The 27,858-nt window shown below is 45.8% G+C and overlaps 3 protein-coding genes across 4 annotated transcripts in view; 2 read left to right on the plus strand and 1 right to left on the minus strand.

Annotated features, from left to right (window-relative positions):
• Positions 1–27,858, plus strand: part of rnf123 (ring finger protein 123) — a 134,026-nt gene that overhangs the window by 81,461 nt on the left and 24,707 nt on the right. For both annotated transcript variants that reach the window (XM_073488218.1, XM_073488217.1), the window contains exon 37: positions 10,908–11,131. In XM_073488218.1, coding sequence (XP_073344319.1) covers positions 10,908–11,131 — 224 coding nt within the window. The remainder of the gene's footprint in view (positions 1–10,907; positions 11,132–27,858) is intronic.
• Positions 2,339–3,946, minus strand: amigo3 (adhesion molecule with Ig-like domain 3). The gene has a single exon (XM_073488832.1). The coding sequence runs from the start codon at positions 3,944–3,946 to the stop codon at positions 2,339–2,341; it is 1,608 nt and encodes a 535-aa protein (XP_073344933.1).
• Positions 24,454–25,839, plus strand: LOC141014896 (nuclear factor 7, ovary-like). The gene has a single exon (XM_073488834.1). The coding sequence runs from the start codon at positions 24,454–24,456 to the stop codon at positions 25,837–25,839; it is 1,386 nt and encodes a 461-aa protein (XP_073344935.1).

Here is a 27,858-nt window from a genome sequence, read left to right on the forward strand (position 1 = left end):
GACGGTGACGGTCCTGACACTGGAGGAGGAGCAGGAGGAGCAGGAGGATGATGATGGCAGCTCAGTCTGATGATCTGCTTCATGTTTCTGTATTTTATAGAAATCATTGCTAACAGCCGTTTCCTGTCTTCTCCTGCTCACTTCTTGTATCTCTGCTCCCCTGTTGAATTATCTAATTTCTCGTGTTACATTCTTACAAGTTGGATTTAAATTAGAGCCTCAGACAACATTAATGTGAAGATGTAGAAATAACTAGTAGAATAGAGCCTGTTCACAGCTGATGTTAACATCCTGTGATCAGATGTCACCTCACACATAAACCCGTCCATCACTGAGACAAACAGACTCCATGTTTCTACTCAAAGACAGAAAGAAGTTCATGTAGAACATTTGCTGAATTTACAAGAAGGAACAAATAAGTCAGAATCAGTCAGAGACAGAGTTTCACACAGTTTATAAAGTGTCTCCAACTCAACAACTCACTAAACTGACACATTTGTTAAGGGAGTCTGGGGACAAAGAAGTCGCCTATATTGGTTGATACAGACCTGAGATCTGTATTTACAACAGTTGTTTTGCACATTTCTACATAATGTTACTTTAATGTTTTGATTTGATGCTGAATTTACAAGAAGGCACCAATGATTTAGAATTTGTCGCAGCTGTTTCACAAAGTTTGTTCAGTTTCTCCTGTAACAACTCTTAAAATCACTACATTTGTTTAGGGAGTCTGGTGATGTTGTGTTACTGGTTCAATGGTTGGATCAGTTGAAACAAACAGCTGCTGCTGACATCAGCAGGTTAACAAACATGTCATTACATCACAGCCTATTAGATGATATCAAGTTTCTTGTTTGTTTCTCGACTGTATTTTAAAACCCAGATAATCAGTCTGTAGGAACCTGCTCCTGTCCTACCTGAAACCCTCCCGTCAGCCTGCTTTTGTCACCTTGTCTCTTTTTAAACAGCAGCAGCAGAATATGGAAACTACAAACAGAGCAGTCGGCACTGAAGTCTGATGCTTCAACCTTTTGTAGATGGCAAGAAACTTAAATTCCCAGAAGCGCTCGTTGTGATATTGTCAGTAAAAATGTATTCAGCTTGTCCAGGCTGAATATGCAAAGACTGTGGCTGTAGGGATGCATGCACACACGCGCGCACACACACACACACACAAGCACACAAGCACACACACAAGCACACACACACGCACACACACACAAGAAGGCAGACGTCACCTGGACGGTCCAGATACAGAGGTTTATTAACACACAGGTAAAGGACAGCAGACAGTGAGGAGAGGCAGTGCAGGAGGGAGATGCAGTGAATACAGTGAGGACAAAAAAACTAAAACACATCGGCCCTGATTTTCTCCTCAGTCCTGCTGAATATTCACCACAGAGGCAAATCTTTTCTTCATCACCTGTTCATTGTCACATTTATTCTCTGAGACGCAGTAAATAAAAAACCTTTAGAAAGTCTCCACATGAACCCACAAACACTTCTACTTCTTCTTCAGCATTAATCATTTCAGCTGATGTTCCAGAGGTTTTTATTTACTCATTCCTCTTTTGTTTTTCTGAACTTTAGTTCTTACTGATGACAGTAATCATGTACCAGAGGAGGAGGAGGGGGGAGAATCAAACCTTATCCTTTAAAATCTATTTTTACTCACTAAAAGCTTTTCTTCTTCTGGTCTGGCTTGTCTACTCTAACACAGTCCACGTTGTGACAGACGCAGCTAGACTACGCAGGATGTTTTCTAACTGACAGAAACAAAGAAGATGCTAAAAAGCTCTACAAAAACATCTTAGTTTTCTCTCTGTGTCTCTGTACGAGACGAGAAGGCATCGAGAAGGTAGCAAATGTTCATTAAAGGTACAAGCCGTGCTTAAAGGGACAGCCCTGTGCTGAGTGAGAAGCAGTCCATGCACCTGCTGTGAGACCTCCTGACGTCCTCTCAGCTGTTTCTGCACGCTGTTACAGACTTTGAGACCGTTTCTGCAGCTTCTTTCTATTTTTGGTCTGATTGAATCCTGACAGGTTTGTCTGTCCTCACTACCGTCCCTACCCTGTCGGTCTGTGAGCCCGTCCGTCACAGTGCGTTGGTTCGTGGCCGTGGGGCTGAGTGAGGAAAACAATAGTTCATTTGGTTTAAATTGCACTTGATCTGTTTCATCTGAGAAGCTAAAGGAGAGAAAAGCTGTCGGTCAGAGTGGATTACTGGTCTGCTCAGGTGGAGTGCTGGGTGGTGGTGGGAGGTGGTGAGGAGGTGACCAGAGAAACAGGAAGTGAGTGACAGGTGATCATAGTCTGTGTCTCTCTGTCGGTCTCGTTGCTATGGCAACATGATGGGAGTGTCTGAGAAGACGGACATGATGGAGTCCGTCTCTCCTGCCTTCTGCTGCTTCGAGTGCTGCTCTGCCCCTAGCAGTAACCCCGGCCCCAGGTGTCCCCCCGCTACAGGCCCCGCCCTCAGTCTGCCGTTCTGCTGCTCTTTGATTGGCTCCAGAAACACCACATGCTTGTTGGTACTGACCTTGCGGCCCGGGCCCTCGGTGGACGCCGGCGGGGTGGGGGTGAGGATGGAGGATTGGGCGCTCCCTGCCCCGGCCTCGTTCCCCTGGCTCGGGGTGGCTGTGGTGGGGGCGGAGGCCTTGCGACAGGGAGGGCAGCGGCAGGGTGTCAGGTACAGGTACATGAGGACCAGCACCAGGCTCACCACACAGCCCAGTAGCGTGGTGAATCCTGTGTTGAAGGACTCGTGAGGCTCGCGGTCAGGGTGCAGCACCACCGTCACGTTGATCTCCCGCGTCTCGTTGCGCTGCCGCTCCAGATCCCGAGCCATGCACCAGTAGATCCCAGAATCCTCTGAACGTGCCGCCACGATCTTCAGGCTGCCATTAGTGAACATCTTGAATGATTCGTTGTTTCCTGGCGGTGCCACGTACTCCTGATTGGGCGACACCCAGAGGAAGGTGACATGCTGCCCGCTGAGAGTGGTCACACAGTGCAGCACCACGGGCTCCCCGGCCTTCACCGAGACACTGCTGTTCTGCTCCTTCAGCAGCCCGATCATGGCGGTCAGGTTACATGTTTCAGAGTACCGGTCATTCCTGAAGAAGCGCACTTTCTTTATCCCGTAGGCCAGACAGGTGTGCTCCTGCCTGAACTCTGTGACGGAGGCGAATCCCCTCTGCTCCCAGTGCAGCAATAGTCCGTACATGGAGCACTCACAAACCAGAGAGTTGTTGTGCAAGTACAGTCCTCTCTGCACTGACAGGGGTAAGTTTGATATGTCCTCCAGGGGCAGTTTAGGCAGGCGGTTTGAGGACAGGTCCAGCATGGACAGGTGAGGGTGGCTGTGCTCTTGGATAGAAAAGAAGGGGAAGTCAGTGAGCAGGTTGTGACTGAGGTAGGCCTTGTGGAGGCTGCCCAGTCCGGCCAGAGCTCTGCTCTCCACACGGACGATCCGGTTGTTGAACAGCAGCAGTTCCTCCAGTCCGGGCAAATCCTGGAAATAATGCGGCTCCAAAACACGAAGCTGATTGGACGACAAGTCCAGGTGTTGGAGCAGAGTCCCAGAGGTGTTTCGAAATGCCCCCGGCTGAACAGCGGTCAGCAGGTTGTGAGCTAACCGTAATGTCTCCAGTCGATAAAGTCCTTCAAAGGCGCCCCCCTCCAGCTGCTTGATCCGGTTGTGGCTGAGATCCAGAGTGACGGCAGAGACGGGCATTTCTCCGGGGACCTGCTCCAGGCCGGCAGCGGTGCAGCTCAGGATGTCTGAGGCACAGAGGCAGTGTGCCGTCTGAGAAGAGCCCTGAGACTGGCAGATGGAGGTCTGGACCGGGCTGAGCCAGACCAACAACACAACAACAGACCACCATGATGGTGAAGCTGCTACCACACCCTGCAGGACTCCAGCGTTACCAGCAACACACATCATGATGCCAGCAGCTCTGTGGGCATCAGACCGGTTTGTTATATCTCTGTCACTGTCTCTCTTCGCAGCAGTGAGAACATGAAGCTTCACATCCTTCTTCAGTCGGATTCATCTCATTTGTTGAACAACACAAACAGACTCCTGACAGACTAACACACACTGAACGTTTTTCATTTTGATCTCGTTCCTGTTACACATTGAAGTGAAGTATCTTCTCTGCTGCTCGTGTTTCTGCCACAGGGCGAATCTCCCCGAGTCAATGTTTCACTCTGAGTCTCTGATCGTTTTCATGACACGTCTACAACTGAAATCTTACTTGCTTTGCTGTGTTGAAGCCACAGGGCAAAAAACAAAAGCTCACTGGCTCAGTTTCATGTGTACTTCCAGCTAATCGTTTGTTTTGTGCAGCCCTTTTAATGTTGAATGAGGCGACTGCATCTGCATCCACCTGGCAGCGCGGCAGCCATCTGGTGTGTCAACAAACACTCGGGAACCAAATCCAACTCTGCTGCTCTCTGATCAGTTCAGGTGAATGAAAGGGAAATATGTTGGTTCAAAGATAAAAGTCAAAGTTTAAAACTCATCCAGGCGTTTTGAACAGTGAACACAGATGGAGTAAAATATTCTCCCTGGTCGTCTGTTTTTATTCCAGCCAGAGAAAATCGGATGATCGGAGCAGCTGTAACTTGCTCTCACCTCTACAGTCCATCTATAGACTGAAGTCCTGTCTGAATCCTGAATCCTAGAATTTGTTTCCTTTTATTACTGATTTCACTCTCGAGCATCAAGCCGACATCAAACTCATTTCCAGAGAAGTAGCCGGACCGGGCTGCAGAGCATCTCTCCAAACAAACCTTCAACTTCCCCACACGAGCTGATTCCCTCTGCTCTTCACTCGGCAGCTCGTCTCGTGATGCGGGAGCCTCGTCTTAGTTGGAGCATGTCTCTGTTTTCACGCCAAGTCGGGTTTTGTGAATCACGGCTGCAGCTGTCTGCCGCCCACAGCCCGCCCCGAGACCAGGATCAGATTTTCAAAGCAGTCAGCATCCTGTCCACTTCACTCCACTTCACTTCACTTCACTTCACTCACTCAGTCAGTCACAGGCAGCGGCAGCAGCTTTCACACTCTGTGTCTTTTCTCCTCCGGCTGATTCGTCCTCCTCTTCTTCTCAGCAGTGGGAGGATCAGAGATGTTCAAACGGCTTCACTTCGCTTTCACCGACATCCCAAACATGAAACATGCAGCGCTGAGTTCCTCTTTGTCTCCAGAGAGAAAGAGGAGAGTTGGTCCTCTCCAGATGTCACTGATGATCCAGATGTGTGTGTGTGTGTGTGGAGGCTGAGCTGACTGCAGTCGCTGCTGCCTCCCGTCTGCTCTACTCTCGCTCTCAGCTGCCTCTTCTGGTGCTTTCCCAGCTCCTCCTCCTCTTCCTCTCCTCCAGTCCGGTTTAACCCTCCTCCCCTCAGCATCCCCCACCCATCTCAGACCCTCCTCCTCCTCCTCCTCCTCCTCCTCCTCCTCCTCTCTCTCTCTCTCTCTCTCTCTCTCTCTCTCTCTCTCTCTCTCTCTCTCTCTCTCCCTCAGGCAGATTCAGGAGGGATCTGATTGGTCAGAGAGCGATGCCCATGAGAAAGGCATGACTATTTATCAGCAAACAGAATTTATTTGTACATTTCTGATTCCATAAAAGTTGAGAGTGAAAACAGACTCACGGCAGCTCCTGTGATGTGAGGCGGGTTTGAGACGTGACGAGCTGGTGATTTTTGGAAAGATGACCCAAGACTGTTTTTGTGTGTCTTGTAGTTTTTTTTTTCAATGTAGTCTGGTGGCTTTGACACCAGCGATATAAGAGACACATGAAGGTTTTGCTCCACCATCACACGGCTCATCTCTGCTCACTGTTACCTGTTTACATCTCACAGTAGCTCAGCATGATGTCACACGTTTCAGTGCTCTGATTGGTTGTCTTATTCGGCAGAATAAATGTTAGCTGAGTACATTTCTCCTAAACCACAGATGAGTTCACACTAAATGTTTCTTCATGTTACAACTTTACGTTTGTTTAGGCTGAATTTTCTGTTTCTCTGGTCACGGCTGTGTGTTTCTGCTCCGGTCAGGTTTAGACACAAAAAACACTTGTGGTCAGAAAACATCCTGGTTTGGATTAAAATACCGGTTCCGGTCGCCACCATCACAGACAGAGCTGGTCGGACTTCCTGTGAATGGTAGCCTGTTTTGATGTCTGCAGGTGTCCTTGTTGGCTGTAATAACACCAGCCCCTCCACCTCCTGATGTAAAGGTCAGCTAATAACCATATAATGTGAACGTGATGCGACATGTTTGGTACAAATGTCAACCTCCGGACGTATCTGCTCACATTATATCCTGGAGACTGAGCTAAGAGGCGGGGATGACCGGCTGGTAAAACTAAAACACGAGTTAAAAGACACTAAAAGGCTCTGCAGGGCTGAGAGGAAGTCATTTAATCCACAGTTAATATCAAAGTATTCACTAGAAAGATGAAACTGATGCTGACACGAGCTGCCTGCAGCCTGTGGATCCACATTATCAGTTCATTGTTTTACAGGTTTTATCCTGCATGTGTCTCACCACTATTATTGGTGTTCTTAGTTTTTGTTAACTATGTTGACAGGAGATCATCCATCATGAGGTGGAGCTGGTCCGCTGGGCCCGGTTCTCTTTCATCTTTTCTTCAACAGTTACTTGCTTCTCCTGAACAATCTGCGTGTCGTGAGAAATGATTTGTCCTTTTGTTGGTTTGTAATTAAAGAGCGAACACAATGGATGGTCTTGACGTGAAACACAGGCCTCTGACTGAGACACAGTCGGTGACATTATGCAGCCCTGTGAATCACACGACTCCTCCAACACAACATGTCCTCTGCTCTTTACTCCCAGTCTCAGGCTGACCATCCTTTCACTGATGCACTGTGGAAACAAACACAGACAGACAGACAGAGAGAGAGAGGTGAAGGTAAAGAGGGAGTCCCTGTGAAGACAGGATGAAGGACAGACAGCAGAGTGTCTCTGTGTGAAGTGTCATGGCTGCTGCAGTGAGAAGGTCAGAGTAGACTTTAGTGGGAAATGTCAGCATGTTTCCACGTCCGTCCCTCTGGACTCCTCCTGTGAGGGACACAGGTGACCTATCAGCAGCTGAGGAGCAGATCCATGTTTCCCTCTGAAGACCACAGAGACACGTGGACTTAAAACCCCTGTTGGACAACTGTTGGATAAAGGACAAAAAAGTCTTCATTTATTCATACGTATTAGTCTGAGTCATTTTTGTTCTTCATAGTTTCAGTCAATCATTGAAGTCAAACAGATGTCTGGTTCTACCTGCTGCCGTCTCACAGGTGTCTGATGGTTTCACCTGGATGGACCAGCAGGAGAGAGTGACACTACATTTAGTAGTGTGGGCCTCAGATCACTGATGTGAACATATTAAAACTACCTACCAAGACAACAACACTACACTACAACACTACAACACTACAGCACTGCAACACTACAGCACTACAACACTACAGCACTACAACACTGCAACACTACAGCACTACAGCACTGCAACACTACAGCACTACAGCACTACAACACTACAGCACTACAACACTGCAACACTACAACACTACAGCACTACTACACTACTACACTACAACACTACCACACTACCACACTACAGCACTACAACACTACAGCACTACTACACTACAACACTACAACACTACACTACAGCACTACACTACATCACTACAACACTACACTACAGCACTACAACACTACAACACTACACTACAACACTACACTACAGCACTACAACACTACACTACAGCACTACAGCACTACACTACTACAACACTACACGACAGCACTACAGCACTACACTACAGCACTACAACACTACAGCACTACTACACTACAACACTACACTAGTACAACACTACACAACAGCACTACAGCACTACACTACAGCACTACAACACTACAACACTACACTACAGCACTACAACACTGCAACACTACACTACAGCACTACAACACTACTACACTACAACACTACAGCACTACTACACTACCACACTACAGCACTACAACACTATACTACTACACTACAACACTATAACACTACAACACTACCACACTACAGCACTACAACACTACACTACAGCACTACAACACTACAGCACTACAACACTACCACACTACACTACTACAACACTACTACGCTACAGCACTACAACACTACACTATAACACTACAGCACTACACTATACTACTACACTACAACAATACAGCACTACTACATTAAAACACTACAACACTACAGCACTACAACACTACCACAGTACCACACTACACTACTACACTACAACACTACCACACTACAGCACTACAACACTACCACACTACACTACTACAGCCCTACAACACTACAACACTACACTACTACGCTACAGCACTACAACACTAAAACACTACAACACTACAGCACTACAACACTATACTACTACACTACAGCACTACTACATTGCAACACTACAACACTACCACACTACAACACTACAGCACTACTACACTACAACACTACCACACTACAGCACTACAACACTATACTACTACACTACAGCACTACTACATTGCAACACTACAACACTACCACACTACAACACTACAGCACTACTACACTACAACACTACCACACTACAACACTACAGCACTACTACACTATACTACTACACTACAGCACTACTACATTACAACACTACAACACTACCACACTACAACACTACAGCACTACTACACTACAACACTACTACACTACAGCACTACAACGCTACAACGTTGCAGGTCGACTCTGTGAAGAGTCCAGAAATAGTAAAAGAGGAAGAGAGAGAGAGATTACACTATCCATCAGGAGACACAAAGGAGAGAGAGAGTGGGAGGCAGGTCTGTGGAAGCCCCGCCATTAAAGATTGATGCACTGAGGCTGGATTGAGTGGCGCTGGGGGGAGGGAGGGAGGGGGAGAGGGGGGAGGGGAGGGAGAGTTTGATTAGCAGGAATCAGACAGAAAGATGGTTTTCACAGAAGAACAGGAGGCAGGTGGAGACAGGTGGAGGGAAGGTGAGGAAGTGAGAGATCAGGTCCTGGATCATGTTGGTGCTGTGAGGTCCAGTCTTACAGGAGTGTGAAGGCAGAGAAGTCAGTGTGTGGTCCATTAGTTAAGCTCCGGGAGACCATGTTTTCCTCTGGTGTCCAGGATGTTCAGGTTGTTTCTACCTACTGTCTCTGTTTACTGACTGATAACAGAAAAGCTCTCTGACACCATTAAATCACATCCGTCTGATTTATGCCGTCTGTCTGCAGACTAAGTGTTGGTTAGAGAGTCTCTTCAGAGAGTGACTGTGTGATCTGAAAGAAACAGGACAAAGTTTTACTGAATCAGGTTTGAATGAAGAAATTTTGAACATACAAATGCTGTTTTCTGTTGAACCAGTCGTTCCTGACACAGTAATCAGGCCAACAGAGAGGCCAAGTCTCTCCTCTAATGGTTGACAAACATAATATGTTGAGTAGTCAAACGTGAGAGAACATTTATTGATCCCATCGATCCTTGATGAGCTGTTAAACTGCACAAAACACTCAGTGTTAAAATAAAATAACTGAAGTTGTGCTCCATCACACTGATGTCAGAACAGGTGGGAAAAGACTTGTCCCGCCTCTCTCAGGTGTTACACTATAGACTGGTAACGTCTCAGCCAGGTAGTACAGGCACACAAAGTTTATGACGTCTAATATACAGCTTCTGGCACCAGACGAGCTCCTCAGGTGCTCCTCAGGTGCTCTGGTACCTGAGACTGAGTCCTGCAGGTGTGTTGTATGAAGTGTGTCTGTCCCACCAGCATGTTGCTGCAGACAGGCTCTGTCTGAAGTTTAATAGGTACTGAAACTCAGTCTGACTCGGTCGGACTCGGGTTGACTCAGTCTGACTCGGATTGACTCAGTCTGACTCGGGTTGACTCGGGTTGACTCAGGTTGACTCAGTCTGACTCGGGTTGACTCGGGTTGACTCAGTCTGACTCGGGTTGACTCGGGTTGACTCAACACATCAGCCCAGCAAGGCAGAGATTTACATCTCCATGACAACAGGCTGAAGGCGTGTCTTTAACTGATGACTCATTGTTGAGAGGAGCGGCTGTACACACATTACTGCTAACAAAGCTCTGCTGATCCAGCTATAATTTCATTTCCTACAAATCTTTCACAATAAAATTGGCACGTTATTTAAAAACTTTTATTATGAAGCAGGAAATGTTGAGTTTTCACCAGCAGTAAGTTAATACGGCTCCTGAAACAGCTGCAGTGAAGTTCAGAACGGCGGCTCTGGGAAGGCACCTGATGTAATCAACAAAATGTTTCGTTTTCTTTTGTTCAGTGTGAAACGTTACAGCTGCTAACACCAGGACCTTCACTACATTTTTGTCCCCACACTGTTTAACCCAAGTCGGCCCCACTGAGCCATGATTGGACAAACTTTATCCAGATCCAAGAGAGACAGAGTACTAAAACCAAAAATCCTCAAGAATCAAATGTAAAGCATCCGAAGGAGACAGTGGTTCAGGATTGCAGAGTCGATGAGTGTTGTTGCGTTCAGGTTCTCTTCTTAGAAACTGTACAAAAGAAGGTCTGACATGTTGCAGGTGACGGAGGAGTTTCTTTAGCACGCCTTCAGTTGCCTGTCTGTTGCTCTAGAATCAGGACAGACTTCAGATTTGGGCCACAAACTTTATTAAAGAACAGCGATTTGATTGGATGCATCTTGATCAGAGTGAAGAGATGTGACTTTTTAAACTTCTTCTAAAGTAAAATGCTCCTCTGGTTCTGATGATGTGAGGTGTGAACTCCTCTGACACTTTGTCCTCTGTCTTCTTCCTTTACCCCCTCAGGGTTTCTCGAGCTGCCTCCGTCCTGCTCTCTGACCCCTGTTTCCAGCTCCACTCCATCCAGCACCTGTTGGGAGAGGGCGGAGACTCCTCCAGCTCGGCAGTGGCCGTCACCTCCTCCATCCGTCCAGTCGTCGGCTCGCTGGGCTCGACCGTGGCTCCTCCCATACCTTCAGCCGCTGGAAACACAGCATCCTCAGAGCGGAAACACTTCTCCCTGCACGCATGTGAGTCAAACTCATGTTGCTTTGAGTGTTTAGCACCTCCTCGAGTGATGTCTCTGATGCAGAGGGAGAGGTGCATTGTGGTGTAGTGCTTCATGCAACATTAATAGGGAGTGTTGGGTTAAATTTGGCTATCAGTAATAATCAATGATCATCGAGGGATAATTATTAATTACGATAAATAATAAGATCCAATGAACATTAGATCACCTCGGGGCACCACCCTTGAAGAAAAGAAAAGATAGCCAGCTCACCAAATCAGTCTCAGAATAAGGTGCTAAACTGTCAGTTTGTAACTCTGATTAATAATTAACTTAATAACTACAACCAAAATTACCATAACAGCTGTGATGGTCGAAGGATTTTGGAGTTCTTGACAGAGTCGAGGTCGGCAACATTCACTCTTGTACAATATTAAATAGACAGCATGAAGGTTCAGAAGTCTTTTATTCAACACAAAGATGAAAAGACTAACTAACATGTACTATATACAGGTGTGTGTGTGTGTGTGTGTGTGTGTGTGTGTGTGTCTGGCAGCACAATGGTTGGATGAATGGTTCTGTGTGAAGCATAATTCAACTAATTCACCACAGACACAGACACAAACACCACAGACACAGACACAAACACCACAGACACAGACACAGACACAGACACAGGCACAAACACCACAGACACAGACACAGACACAGGCACAAACACCACAGACACAGACACCACATACACAGACACAAACACCACAGACACAGACACCACATACACAGACACAAACACCACAGACAGATTTGTTTTCTTTAAATAAATCTCATCATATCTTTTGGAACGTCGGTGGAGTTACAGCCAACATGGCTGCCAAATAGGCAACCGCAGTTTGAGTCACACCACTGGATATTTTTAAGGACACCTGGAGACACTACCAGCTATTTTTTATGGGAAGTCAGACCATCTCCAGCTGTGATCGCAGCGAACTAAACAGTTTAAAAAAAGAGTCCAAACCATGATCTTTTTCTAAGACTAACCAAGTGGTTTTTGTGTCTAAATCAGATCATAAACACAGAGCTGTGACCAGAGAGAAATAGAAAATTCAAATATGAAGTTGCAACATAAAGAAACTGTCAGTTTGAACTCATCTGTGGTTTTACAGAAATGTGCTGAGCTAACAGTTATCCTGGCAGGTTAGCGTGGCTGTCATCATCATGCATTTTAAATAAATTCAGCCATACAGCTGCAGACTGTCGGCATCAGCAGTAGAGCCAAGACGTCTGGTTTAATAATCAGTTTGAGAACAGAGAGACTCAACCACTCGATCATAAAAAACAAATTATTGAAGCTAGTCGTATGTGACACTGAAGGACGAATCGTTCTACCTCGAAGCCAGGGTTGCTCTTATGTAGTTTTATTTTGCATCATAAATTCAAACATTAACAATGAGGTCATCCGCTACGTTTCATTCACACCACCGATATCGACACACACTTCACACATGGTGGAGAGAGAAGGAGATCTGTGAATACAGACAGACAGACGGACAGACGTGGTGGCCTGGTCACCACAGCATCCTCCTCCGTTGCCGTGGCAACACAAGCCGTTTCCATGACCACCTTGTGTTGCATCATCGGGAGGGTTTGCTGTGTGTGTGTGGAGGTCACACTGGACTGATTACAAACACTGTAAAAACACACACACACATTGATTTACATGTCATGTTTTATTTTGTGTCAGACACTTTTACTGCACTGCTTTTATTATCAGTCATAGTTAGTTAACAGAAGGTTTTACATTTAAAACATGATCAGATTAAAATACCCAAAAGTCTATAATGCAGGTGAAATGAGCTCCATCCTGGCCGAGAGGGTAAATCACAAGTTTCAGCTTCTCCAGCTGATGTTTTGGGATCACAGTGAAAGACTCCTGAGCTTCAGGGTTGAAGTATTTTCTGTGTGCAGAGGTTTGTGTTCCTGACCTGCTCTGCTGAGGGGTGTTGTGATGTGATGTCCCTCCGTCTGCCGCTCGTCTTTGGCCTTTCCTCCATCCTGCACGTGTCATTTAATGTTTTTGTCCTTTTGTCGTCCAGAGACCAGAGAGTGTTTTTCTTTTGGTGTATTTTAAAACGGCCTTTCTTCAAACTCTTCTCTTACTTTACACATTTGAAGTGTGTCAGTATAAATGTTGTAGGTTTAAATGTGTTGTGTCTTCTGCCTCTGATGTGCTCTATTGGCCGGAGCACGTTACAGCGTAGAGTTGGGAATCAACTGTCAGAGATTTAAGACCTCTGTCCCTTTGACAACATTCAGTTAGCCTAGCCTAATATTAGCACTGATGCTCCTCATTTTCGTTTTCATTATTACATGTCCACAATAATCACAAACACTCCCCAGTCCTGCTGAGGTTTCCTTGGAGCACAACTTGAAGTTCTGGTTTTTCTCGTTATGTTTCTCTCGCAGCCAATGAACACGTGGCATTCAGCTGGTGGACATGCAGTGACTCACATGTGTGTGACATGTGTCTGTTGTCAGAAAGCCCGAGTGTGCTGTGACATAAAGTCAGAGAGATGATGGACCACGAGAAGGAATCCTTTCATTATTTCTTATTTTCAAGGATTTGTAGGTGTGTGTGTGTGTGTGTGTGTGTGTGTGTGTGTGTGTGTGTGTGTGTGTGTGTGTGTGTGTGTGTGTGTGTGTTGGTGGAAGCACTCAAATCCCTGCAGCCCTGAATGATTTATTCATGAGCCTCTCTGGTGTAGTTCTGTAGAAGCTCGGTGTTTTCTTTAGAGTCTGGAGAGAAGGAGAGGCAGCGATGGAGGAGGAGACTGAGAATGAATGAACCGTTTCTCCTCCAGTCGAGGAGGCAGATGGTTTATTTACCAAAATAAAAGCTACAAATCAGGAAGGTTTATTGGAGCGTACAGTTAGTGGCTGTCGGCTCTTGTCTTTAGAGGTCAGACCGGAGGAGAAGTGCCTGTTTTATCAGCTGCTGCTGTTGTTGGAGTACATTTACTAAGGTACTGTACTTGGGCTCAATTTTGAGGTACTTGTACTGTGCTTGAGTTTTTCCATTTGATGATGCAGAGGGTAATATATTGTACTTTTCACTCTACTAAATTTTATTTGAGGACTGTTGTAGTGATCGGCGCCGTTAAGCACAAACCCCTGCGTCACACACATGCACACCCCAGCAGGAAATAACTATGCTGTTTCAAATCAAAATGGCGTGAAGCTGCTCACCGGAGGAAAAGGTCTGGTCTGTCCCCACAGTGTGAGTCGTAGCTTTGCCAACCCCTGGCAATGAGCCTAAAGTCTGTATTTCCTTTGTTTACCTGATTGGCATACGTGGATTACTTCTCTTGTCCAACCTCTATGCCATAAAGTCACTGGAAAGTCACCCAACTCCCAGGCTGAGCATTCCCTGGAGCTACATGCCGCACTGACCAGAATACAGGAGGTAAACCCTCTTGTCGGAGAATATTCAAGATCATCTATTTGATGCAAGAGGCGTCACTTGGTTTTGTTTTGTTGACCGAACTTATACTGAGACCCAACTGAGTATTTTTCTCTTGAAGAGGAGTGATTTGTCTGTTGAGAAGAAGAGAGACTTGTTGGCGTATTTAATCTGTGGGTTTGTATTGGGGCACTGAATGTATGAATACACTGTTTTGGTCTGCTAAATTCTTGTGTGGAGGTTTCTTATTGCCTGCTGATTTCTGGTTGTTAAATAAGGGGCCATGCACTGAAATACATGGGTCCTTGTGTAAGGCTGACGTATAACTAAACAAAACTACTTAAGTTATGTTTTTGATTGAGGCCCTGTGTCCACAGCAGATGGCTGCTGGTAGAAAAGGTGCAGTGCCAAGCATCTTTTTAAGAGCACTTTGCCTTTTTTGTGCTGCCGCTTCGAGTTGAAAATCTCTCAACCTTTCAGAAAGGCTCTGGTGACGTCACCGTGGCTCTTTTTCTTTTTCACTGTATTTTTGTCTCCTATGGATCATGTCATCACCCACATCCTTCTCCTCTGATGTCCTGATGTCAGATAAAAAACAATGGGATTGTAAACCACAGAGGATCCGTGTGGATCATACAGCGGCCGTTTGTATATACATATCCACATACATGTGCTGGCCTGGCTCTACTTGGTTTGACTGAGCGCAGCAGGGATTTGCATGCAGCTTGGACCTACTCCGGAGCAGTAAAAGCCAGCGCTTTTCTGCCCCAAAAAGCGCTATGTGGACACAGACCCTAAGAAGACACAGTATATATTTCACATGAACTCCAACACTTTTGTATTCTCATTAACCAATACCATGCCAAAGATCAATCTAATTGCGTTTTACGACATAATAAAGTTGTCACAATACCAGAAAAATTTTTTTTTTCATAAACCACTACTACCTGATACCTCTTTCAATACCACGGCCAAAAAGAAGAAGTCCTAGGCACACAGCATATGACAATATTTGTCTTTTTCTATTAATAACCTGCACATGGTGCTGGTACAGAAAAGTTCATGAACACATGTTGTCACATTAAAGATAATGTTAATATCTGTGCAGCCTTGTGTTGAATATCTGGTCGTAGGTCTTTACAGGTTTGGTGCTTTTGAAACTATCAAATATTGATATCGAATCATTTTTAATATGTTGTATCGAAGAAGTACTGAAGTATTGATACTTTTGATGAGCTTACCTCATTATATTGAAAAAATAAAGACCTGTAGACTGAAATAAAGATGTATACCACAAAAATACCAAAGAAACTAGACACAACAATCACTAATAATGCTGTATATCTTCTGACTGACCCAGAGGAGTATGTGTAGGAGTTGGTGTTAATGAGTGGACGTCTGTAGCGTGGGAAAACTGATGACCTTTATACAGAACAGATACTTTGCCTCCACACACAAGCTCCTGCTCTGACAATGAGAGTGTAAAAAGACTAAACATGTGGTGAGCGTATGAAAACAGAACAGCCTGTTAGTGTGTTAAACAGCATCCACACTGTTCAGATACATGTTTTTTTGGCAGGTACAGTATTATTGTGTGCATGTTAACAACAGTCTGACATAAGAACAAACTACCATCACAGACAAAACACTGACCAGCTGCCACTCGTGACCTCCTCCGCTGCCTGTACAGGACATGTACAAACAGGAATTCAAATAAAATATAAAACATAAAAAACAGCATTTAAAACCCATCCACTCACATGTGAAAGAAGAGGACCTGCCAGTTTTAAACATTTATGATCCCTCAGAAACAAATACACACAAACATGAATACAAAATATCTGTGTTTTTTTACCTGCTTTGGTACAGTGGTGCTATGAGCTAAATGCAAACAGTATGCCAACATATTGATGTTTAGCATGTATAATTTTTACCATGTTCAACATCTTAGTTTAGCATGCTAACATTAGCTAGTTAGTACTGAATAGAGAGTACACCTGAGGCTTTATTCTTTGACTTGATTACCATTAACTTCCACAGAGTGATCACTGGACCCTCTGGGCTCCACACAAAAACCACAATGAAAACAATCAGCAATCAATAAAAAAGCCCATCAAAGGAAGGCACCCTTAAAGGACATTCAGACCAAACAGGCAATTATTCATGCATCTACATTACATACAAAGTTGATGAAAAGATGCAAATAAGCATGAATTCCCATTTATTTGCGGCGGGGGGCACGAATGATGTGGTGCAAGTTGAACATTTTGAACTCAATTGTGGATTTCACATGATGCTGTGTTGTGAAAGCCTATCGGCGTCGACATTCACACTGACGTCATGGGATGCAGAGGAGAGGATAATGAACACATCGTGGCCGTTTGCGCACACACAGAGCTGTACGATAATACATCTGCTCGTTCCAAGACAGGACTGCCGTGGAGGAAAATGAGCAAGGAAGTCAGACTACCTGGTAAGTCATGGAAATATGTCTCAGCACAGCGTAGCTCTGATCGATCTGAACTCCATTTAGGGAACCAACATTTTAAAAGTTGTTTGCTTGACGTCTGACTGACAGACCTGACGCAGCATGAGTTCAGAGTTTTTACAAGGCGACATTACGATGTTATTTCGGCGTCTTCTGATCCATTTATTGAGTCAGATCACAGAGAAATCTCTTTGTTCTGGGTTCATACAGATGTGGTGAGACAGATTCATTCACCTGCTGCTCACAGGTACTATTTATTGATTTTAACACACCTATTAAGAAGCTGCCACTCAGTGGAGACAGATGGACGGACGCTCTGCAGCTGAGAACTGGGCACCGGTCAGCCTCAGGAAGGGCTGGAAGCTGCCGTCATCCAGAAGATCAAACTTTCATGTGTAATGCAAGGAGAATATTCTCTTTGTGTTTGGTCTGAACGTACCATGAGGAGGAAAATCAAACCAGATGTTCTAAACCACCTCAGCCTTTCAAAACAAAGGAGCAGCAGCTCTTCACCGAGCTTCCCCATGGATGTCCGAGCTCCTCACCCCATCTCTAAGACTGAGCCCAGCCACCCTACAAAGGCAACTCATGTTGGCTGCTTGTATCCACGATCTCATTCTCTCTGTCACTACCCACATCTCATGACCATAGGTGAGGTTTGGAACCGAGATTGACTGGTTAATCTAAAGCTGTACCTTCTGGCTCTGTTCCCTCTTCACCACAACAGTCTGCTAAAAACACCTGCAAGACTGCAGACTCCTGACCAAACCGCCTGTCCATCTCATGCTCCATTGTCCCATCACTTGTGAACAAATTCTCAAGATATTTATACTCAGCCCCAAACCGGAGGGGGCAATCTACTGTTTACTGGCAGAGAACCGTGGCCTCAGACTTGGAGGTCCTGAATCTCATCCCGACAGCTTCACACTCGGATCCAAACCACACCAGTTCCTGCTGGAAGTCAAGGACCCAATCCAATCCCAAACTGGATACAGCTCTGCCCATGTATAACACAGACAGGATGGGAGACAAAGGACAAACAACTGTCAGATCTTTTCCCTCAGCGACTTGCAGTCGCACAGAGGTGGCCCTTATGTTCTCTGGGGAAAACTCATCAACACATCAGTGCTCAGCTCAGCTCTCACCTGCCTGTCACCCTGGGCAACACTGGAAAAGACAAAAGTCTAGCCCCTATGTAGAAGTTTGGTTCGAGAACTGACGCTGTGTGTGAAGATGAGCCCAGCTATATCTGTCTGTACTGTTCCCCCTCCAACATCAACTCTGATTCCTTCCCCATCAGAGAGGTGATATTTTCCAAGTCCCTAGAACCCTAGAAAGTGATCAGGACGCCCAGGTCCCCATCTTTCTCTGCCACCCTGCATACATTGCCCCCAACCCCATTGCCCTCCCCTGCAGGTGGGCCCACAGGATGGAGGCTCAGTGTTGTCTTTTGATGGAAGCAGCATGGATTAAGGACTGGCCACCAGATGTTTGCCAGTGATCTCCCCTCCCAGGTCTGTCTCCAGAAGGATTCCTATTCCAGGCAAGGTGCCTCATCCCTTTTGAGGCCAGTTCATGAGGGAACTTTAAATCACTCTTAGTCTTAGTTTAATTAGTAATTGTTGGATGGGGTGCTTTAGACACAAAAGCTGCCCATTGACCCTTTAGTGTTGGTCCATTGTTAGCTGTGATATTCTGTGGTGCCTCTTACTTTATTCCAGTCAAACCATTCAGTGGCATTCTGTAGAATCTACAATCTGAAATACCTTTCATGATAAAATAGTTGCTGCACATTATCAGTCTACGTTTCCTGTAACGAATCAATACTTTGTAATGAAACACACCCCTGTGTTACATGTGAGGCATCTGAATCCTCAGCATTCAGCAGAGCAGCTCTGACAAAGTTCCACCCCTCACCTGACTCATCTGAGACAAACGGGGAAACATTTTCAGTATTCTTCACTAAAGAGAGACGAGACTGACAAACAAACGATCAGATTCACCTTCAGACCAAACAAACAACTTCCTCTAATGAGTTCAGCTACTGGAGAGAGAAACTGCTTCAACCTGCGGACGCTCCACACATTGAATGTGAGTTTAGTTAAAAACAGCACTCAAAGTAAAATAAGTTAGTAGAGCAGAGAGGGGAGCCATGAGTCACTGTACTTTCTGTCTGCTGTATTTTCAGCTTTAGTCAGAGACAAAATGTCTTTCAGGCTGAAGGGGGCTCGCTGCAGTCTGCACTCTAAAAACTCAAACTCTTCTGTCTGGACCATCAGACCCATCGATGGAGCTGCACGACAACACAAGAAGGAACTTCAGGAAAAATTGGAGCCTTTAAAGAAGAAGTTAATGGTTTTTAAACAACTTAAAGTGAAGTTTGATCAAACAGCAGAACACATGGAGGTCCAGGCCCGACACACAGAGACGCAGATTAAGAAGCAGTTTAAGAAGCTGCACCAGTTTCTAAAAGAGGAAGAGGAGGCCAGGATGGCTGCACTGAGGGAGGAAGAGGAGCAGAAGAGTCAGATGATGAAGGAGAAGATGGAGGCTCTGAGCAGAGAGATAGCAGCTCTTTCACACACAGTCAGAGCCACAGAGGAGGAGCTGAGAGCTGAAGACGTCTCATTCCTGCACAACTACAAGGCTGCAGTGGAAAGAGTCCAGCAGCGCCCCCTGCTGGATGATCCACAGCTGCCTTCAGGAGCTCTGATAGACCAGGCCAAACACCTGGGCAACCTGAGCTTCAACATCTGGAACAAGATGAAGGACATGGTCTCCTACACTCCTGTGGTTCTGGACCCAAACACTGCTCATCCAAACCTCATCCTCTCTGAAGATCTGAGCAGTGTGAGACAAGGAGAGACGGCAGCTTCCTGATAATCCAGAGAGAATTGATTATTACTGCTCTGTCCTGGGCTCTGAGGGCTTAACTCAGGGACTCACAGCTGGGCGGTCGAGGTTGGAGACAGTACAGGCTGGACACTGGGTGTGTTAGCAGCAGTTAGGTCGTACAAGGACCGGATAGCTTGCACCAACGGCCCCAGTACCCTATACTCCCTCAATACCCCTCACAGAACTCCCCGGGGGACCCGGTCGAAGGCCTTCTCCAAGTCTACAAACCACATGAAGACTGGATGGGCAAACTCCCATGACCCCCCCAGCAAGCCTGCAAGGGTAAAGAGCTGATCCACTGTTCCACGGCCAGGACGAAATCCGCATTGTTCCTCCTGAATCAGAGGTTCAACGATCGGACGGACCCTCCTTTCCAGCACCCTGGAATAAACTTTCCCAGGGAGGCTGAGCAGTGTGATACCCCGATAATTGGCACACACTCTCCGGTCCCCCTTTTTAAAAATGGGAACCACCACCCCGGTCTGCCACTCCAGAGGTACCGTCCCCGACCTCCACGCAACACTGCAAAGACGTGTCAGCCATGACAGCCAACAATGTCCAGAGCCTTCAGCATCTCGGGGCGAATCTCATGTTCAATGTCCATAGCTATAAACTCAGGCTCTTCAAGGCGGGGGCACTCTAAGCTACTGTTTCTATGGACATTGACATCACTTGCTGCAGTTCTGTCTAGCTGAGAGGCAGGGACAAGAGAGCTGTTATCACTGTCATGGAGGTGCAGAGAGGAGGCAGGGCACTCCTGGAGTGATCTGGTCCCTCTTTCAGAGGGAGGGGCACTGATGAAGGTGTCATGCATCAGAGACTGGGAACAGTGGGAAGAATATCTTCTGGGGGATAGATTACCTGCGACCTCACTGTCTGTTTCAGGAAGATGGGAAGTCATAGACTTAGACTTAGACGACTTTATTAATCCTTTTGGGAGGTTCCCTCAGGGAAATTGAAGCTCCATGTCACACACAGCACTGTTACACACATATACAGTAAAATAAGTATACAAATAAATAAATAAATATATATAAAATAACACTATAGGGATAAAAATATATATGTATATCTATATATCTATATATAGATATATACATATATAGATATATAGATATATACATGTGTGCGTATGTGTATATAATATATATAACTTTAGGCCTCTAGACCTCTCCTCCCTGTCCTTCAGTCTCTCTGTCTCTCTGTTCATCTGTTCGCCCTCCTCCCCCCCAGTGAGGAGTTGAACCGTTTGATGGCGCGGGGGACAAAGGAGTTTTTCAGTCTGTTTGTCCGGCTCTTTGGAAGGAGCAGCCTGTCGCTGAACCAGCTCCTCTGGCTGCTGATGACAGTGTGCAGAGGGTGGTTGGCATTGTCCAGGATGCCCCGCAGTTTGTTAAGAGTTCTTCTCTCTGCCACTGTCCCCAGAGGGTCCAGCTTCATGCCGACCACCGAGCCGGCCCTCCTGACCAGCTTTTCCAACCTGGAAAGGTCCGCCTTTGATGTGCTCCCACCCCAGCACACCACAGTGTAGGAGAGAACACTGGCGACCACGGACTGGTAGAACATCCACAGGAGCTTCCTGCAGATGTTGAAGGATCGTAGCCTCCTCAGGAAGTACATCCTGCTCTGAGCCTTCTTGTACAGCTGCTTTGTGTTGCTCGTCCAGTCCAGCTTGTTGTCCAGCCACAGCCCAAGATATTTATAGGTCTCCATGACCTCCACCTCCTCTGCTCCTAACAGAACTGGTCTAGGTCTTGGTCTGTCCCTCCCGAAGTCGATGACCAGTTCTTTAGTCTTTGAGGTGTTGAGCTGCAGGTTGTTTGTGTGGCACCAGACAACAAAGTTCCTCACCAGGCTCCTGTATTCCTCCTCTTCATCGTCTCTGATACACCCCATGATGGCCGTGTCATCTGCGAACTTCTGGATGTAACACGTTTCAGAGTTGTAGCAGAAGTCCGCTGTAGTCCGCAGAGTAAAGAGGAGGGGGGACAGCACAGTCCCCTGCGGAGCTCCTATGCTGCTGACCAGTGTTAGACATGATGTCCTTCAGCCTGACATACTGCGGTCTGTCGGTGAGGTAGCTGGAAATCCAAGCAACCAGGCAGGGGTCCACTCGCATTCTGATTAGTTTTTCCTGGAGTAAAAGGGGCTGGATGGTATTGAAGGCACTCAAAAAGTCCAGGAAGAGGATCCCGACTGGGGCCCTCCCCTTGTCCAGATGCGAGTGGGCTTGGTGTAGGAGGTAGAGGATGGCATCCTCCACACCGACCTCTGCTCGGTAGGCAAACTGTAGGCTGTCCTCAGCGTGCTGTACCTGAGGCCTGAGGAGGTTGAGGAAGAGCCGCTCAAGAGTCTTCATCAGATGTGATTTGAGTGCCACCAGTCGGAAGTCATTCAGCTCGCTGGGCTGGTTCTTCTTTGGAACTGGAACGATGCATGATGTCTTCCAGAGTGTGGGTACTCTCCCGAGTTGCAGGCTCATGTTGAAGACCTGTTGAAGCGGCTCCCCGAGTTCAGCAGAGCAGGTCTTGAGGAGACGGGGACACACATTGTCTGGTCCTGCTGCCTGTGGATTCATTGCACTCACTGAGATTTAACCTGCTAATGTCTTCAGGGCAGCCAGGTTTTACACTCTAATACATCGCTCTTCACAGGGGCTCTCCATTGTTAAACAAGTTGTCTAAACAACAATCAGTGTGGTTGGCTATGGTGTTGCTTTGGCAGACACTCTGTAGTGTAGCTTGGGGGGAGTACACTAGCCTAACCAAACTGTGTTATGGCCTACACTATAGGGGGTAGCTTCCTGTGCAGGAGGGGTGGCTATGGCAAAATCTAGTGGCTCTTGTGGGCATACAGATTGGAAACACAGTTTACAAGAGTAACTTTGCTCATCAAACTTTTAACATGCATTAACTGGAATGCAGGGCAGTAATAGTAATGTTGACTCGTGGTACAGCTAAGTACAAAACGTATGTTTTACAGGGCTTGTCGCACGCTGTGGCTCTATCTCTGGCTCTACTTCTTACTAAGGCTGAAATGCAAGGCAGTGACAACCAGATATAAACTTCTTTGTATCACAGGGCTGGTGGCATGCTGTGATTAACATGAGGACCACTTAAATTGTCATCAAATTCTGACAGTTTGACTACAATGTAACAAATATGGGATATTCAAATGCTGAACTGAAATTTTTACAATTTCTACAGAGCACTTTCAACTTGAATTGATAGCAGCAATAGCAAATGTCTCAAAGTGGCAGTTAACCTAAAAGATTTTGGTTAATCAAATGGGTTATAAATTTCATTGATAAATCAATTCTCACCAGACTGCAATTGTTTGTAAGTGCAAATCAATGTCTACTCCTGTAGTAGACTAGTAGGGTTAAATGTAGAGACTTTTGGCTAAATAGTTCAAGATGAGAATCTCAACTTTTAGCAGCCAAATTATGCTGAAGTTAATATTGCACAATTATGGATGATTGCCAACTGTACATCGCCTCACACGGGGCACTATATGTAGTGCTTCAAAGTCTGATGAAAGACAGCAGGTGGAGGAAACTAGTCGCTCCTTTTCTTTGCAAGGATAGCAACTTGGTGCTAACTTGCTTGGTGTTTCTTGGATTGTGGAGTTAGCTGGTAAGCTTTGTGTGGCAGCTACTGGCGCTAAGTAAGCTGGAATACTAGCAGGACCTCGGTCGCTGCTGTGAGGAGAAGTTCTTTGGGCCTGCTGGAAATGCAGCTGGCAAATCTCAGCAGCTGTTTGGCCCAGAAGAATCCAGGAGAAGAGATCTTGAGGGCAGGCAGCCCCGTGGGGAGAGAGGTGGAGAAGAGAGAGAACAAAGGAAGCAGCTGGAGTTTTGACTATCTGGTCAGAGGGGGTCTGTCACCCTGACCAATAGTAGCTCAAAGCTGAATTTGCACCTAGGTGTGAAGACTGGGGAATTCTGGGAAACTGAGTTCAGTTCAGAGCTTCATCTGTGGATCCCAACAGTGTTAGCTGTGATATTCTGTGGTGCCTCTTACATTATTCCAGTCAACCCATTGAGTGGCATCCCATACAACTTACGATCTGAAGTACCATTCATCATAAAATAGTTGCTGCACATTATCAGTCTACGTTTCCTGCAATTAATCAATACTTTGGAATGAAACACACCCCTGTGTTACATGTGAGGCATCTGAATCCTCAGCATTCAGCAGAGCAGATCCTACAAAGCTCCACCCCTGACTCACCTGAGACAAACCAGGAAACAGTTTGTTCCTCTTCACTAAAGAGAGACAGAGACTGACAAACAGACGATTTGAATCACCTTCAGACCAAACAAACAACTTCCTCTGAGCGAGTTAAGCTACAGGAGACAGAAACTGCTTCAACCTGCGGACGCTCCACGCACTGAATGTAAGTTTAGTTAAAAACAGCACTTAAAGTAAATTGCAGTTGATAGAGGAGGGAAGGCAGCCATGACTGACTGTCTGCTGTGTTTTCAGCTTAATTTAGAGACAAAATGGCTTCCAGATCAGTGGAGGAGCTCTGCTGTCCGGTCTGTCGGGACGTCTTTAGAGTTCCTGTTGTTCTGTCCTGTAGCCACAGCTTCTGTAAAGACTGTCTGAAGAGCTGGTGGAGAGAGAAACAAGCATGTGAGTGTCCAGTTTGTAAGACAATATCTTCAACAGCAGAGCCGCCTGTTAGTCTGGTGTTAAAGAACCTGTGTGAGGCCTTCTTGTTGGAGAGAGATCAGAGAGCTTCAGAGGATCTCTGCAGTCTGCACTCTGAGAAACTCAAGCTCTTCTGTCTGGACCACCAGCAGCCGGTGTGTGTCGTCTGCAGAGACTCAGTAAACCACACCAACCACAGATTCAGACCCATCGATGAAGCTGCACGACAACACAAGAAGGAACTTCAGGAAACTCTGGAGTCCTTAAAGAAGAAGTTAAAGGTTTCTGAAGAAGTTAAAGTGAAGATTGATCAAACAGCAGAACACATGAAGGTCCAGGCCCGACACACAGAGAGGCAGATTAAGAAGCAGTTTAAGAAGCTTCACCAGTTTCTAAAAGAGGAAGAGGAGGCCAGGATGGCTGCACTGAGGGAGGAAGAGGAGCAGAAGAGTCAGATGATGAAGGAGAAGATGGAGGCTCTGAGCAGAGAGATAGCAGCTCTTTCACACACAGTCAGAGCCACAGAGGAGGAGCTGAGAGCTGAAGACGTCTCATTCCTGCACAACTACAAGGCTGCAGTGGAAAGAGTCCAGCAGCGCCCCCTGCTGGAGGATCCACAGCTGCCTTCAGGAGCTCTGATAGACCAGGCCAAACACCTGGGCAACCTGAGCTTCAACATCTGGAACAAGATGAAGGACATGGTCTCCTACACTCCTGTGGTTCTGGACCCAAACACTGCTCATCCAAAACTCATTCTCTCTGAAGATCTGAGCAGTATGATAGAAGGAGAGAGACGGCAGCTTCCTGATAATCCAGAGAGGATTGAGGGACGCTGCTCTGTCCTGGGCTCTGAGGGATTTAACTCAGGGACTCACAGCTGGGACGTTGAGGTTGGAGACAGTACTGTCTGGATACTGGGTGTGTTAGCAGAGTCTGTCCAGAGGAAGGGGGACATACTGTCTGTTGTATGGGGAATAATGTTCTGTCGAGGTAAATACTCAGCATGGTCACCATCAGCTCACACTATTTTCGTAGTGCAGAAAAAGCTCCAGAGGATCAGAGTGAATCTGGACTGGACCAGAGGAAAGCTGTCGTTCTCTGATCCTGATACTAACACACACATACACACCTTCACACACACTTTCACTGACAGGATGTTTCCATTCATTCACACTGTGGATGATGTGAAGATTTCACCACTGAAGCTGTGTGTGACAGTGGAACAGAGCAGGTAGAGATAAAGAGGACGGTCGTATTTAAGATGTTTCTGTCTGAAAGAGAAAAGTCAGAGTTTGAGCCGCAGCTGCCTCATTATTACAGATGTGTTCATTTATTCTTTTATTCTTTTAATTTCATTTTTGTTATGTAGTTTGACGGTCTGCTTTCTTTCTGCTGTCGACCTTTTCATGTGTAAAATTAGGTCATGTTTGGTTCTGTTTTATTCATACTGTGTGATTTTAAATTGTTGCTCATGTTATTATTTTGACTTGTGTGTGGAGCCCTGAAGAGCAGCAACCACTTTATGACAGATCCAAATACAAAAAAAAAAGTGACAGCCAATCATTGTTCAGATCCAACAAACGTGAAAATCAATTTTTAAATAGTTTATGAAACGTTAACAATATGTAAAATATATGTTTTAAAACATCCCTATGTACAACTGTCTGTTTGAGGTGTCGTTATATTTAAGGTGGACGTATCAGTTTGGGCTCAGACCTCATGGCTCGGACGGGAGGGATTTTATAAAGTCTTGTGTGTGTGTGCAAATAAATAAATGTAATGTTGGTGGTTTAAAAGCTGGATCTTTATTTGCTGTTTCTCACTTCATATAACAAGAGAAGACATAACAAGCTAAAAAATGAAGTTAAATTACTCTTCATATGAAAACATTGACAATAGAAAGTTACAATGAAAACAAAAACTGAAACAAACATCTATTTAGGATTCATCAACTTAATTGGCTGGTGTGATGTAATCAGTTCTGCAGGTATTGGACACATTAAAATGTCGACCTGATGGTGGCGCTAGATGAAGACAGAGGATCACCAGAGTAATCACAGTTCATCCTGAGGGGAACATGAACATTACAGAGATGTTGACATGTTTCAGTCTGGATCAGTGACACACTGATGAAAATAAATGAATCTACCATCATTAAAACTGCTCAGGTGTTCATCCTACCTCCTTCACTGTGAAACAACACATCTTTAGCAGCATATATCATAAACTCATGGTTACATTGGACAGGAATGAGCCCAACCTCCCCCTCACTCGGACTTTCTCTTTGTACAACTGCACTGGAGGAGTGTTTCCGTAAGTGATGCTAGAGGGGTAACTACAGAGTCAAACGTAGAAGTGCAGGCTGCTGTGTTTGATGTGATGGGAGTGAAACCAGGCAGCAATAACATGGGTTGAAGTCCTTGAGTCCTTCCTGTTGGGGATCCCCTGGGGGAGTACTAAGTTACTCCTAACACCTTGCAGTAACCTTCAATAACACCTAAATTAATTGTTGCAGCTGATTCAGTTTATTAAAATAAATGAGCTGCTCTACAGGCTGTCCTCGTACCCCGTGGCATCAGCAGAAGTACCCCCTGGAGTGCAAGTACCCCAGGTCGGGCATCACTGCTGTACTGCAAACTGCTGCTCTCCGAGCTCATCACACTTATTCAAAGAGAGGTTTCTGTTATTGTGTTAGATATTGTGTTATTGTGTCAAATATTGTGTTAAATGTTGTGTTGGTCTTGTAATTTCATCAGAACAGAAACATCTGATCTCTCAAAGTGAGGTTTTGTCTGCAGCTCCTCCGTCTGCATTTTGACAGATTTTCTAGACGATGTTCTGTGTATTATTTTCTGATTAACACTGAATATCTCACGCTGTGTACTGCAGCATTCATGGTGTTCATGATAAGCACGTTAGCACGCTAATGTTGCACACTGCACATGTTTCATGTTTGTTGTTTCTTTGTTGATTCGACGAAGCCACAGCAGGTAACAGCAGCTCTGTGTTTTCATTCCTAAAGCTGTCAGACCAGTTTCACTCTACTGTTACATAGTTTTAGTCTGGTTTTATTCATCTTCACGTCTCTCTCTCTCTGTTTTTGCCTCCCTCTCTCCCTCTTCCTCTCCCCCTCGATATTCCTTCTAATATCATGTGTAGTGATTGTAATCTCTCACTGCAGATCAACATGGCAGCTCTCCAACAAGCCCATATCACAGCCCTGACCGGGGTGATACCACTCCTCCACTGAAAGA

Source organism: Pagrus major, chromosome 19 (assembly GCF_040436345.1).
Source record: "Pagrus major chromosome 19, Pma_NU_1.0".
In the NCBI taxonomy this organism is placed as follows: Eukaryota; Metazoa; Chordata; class Actinopteri; order Spariformes; family Sparidae; genus Pagrus; species Pagrus major.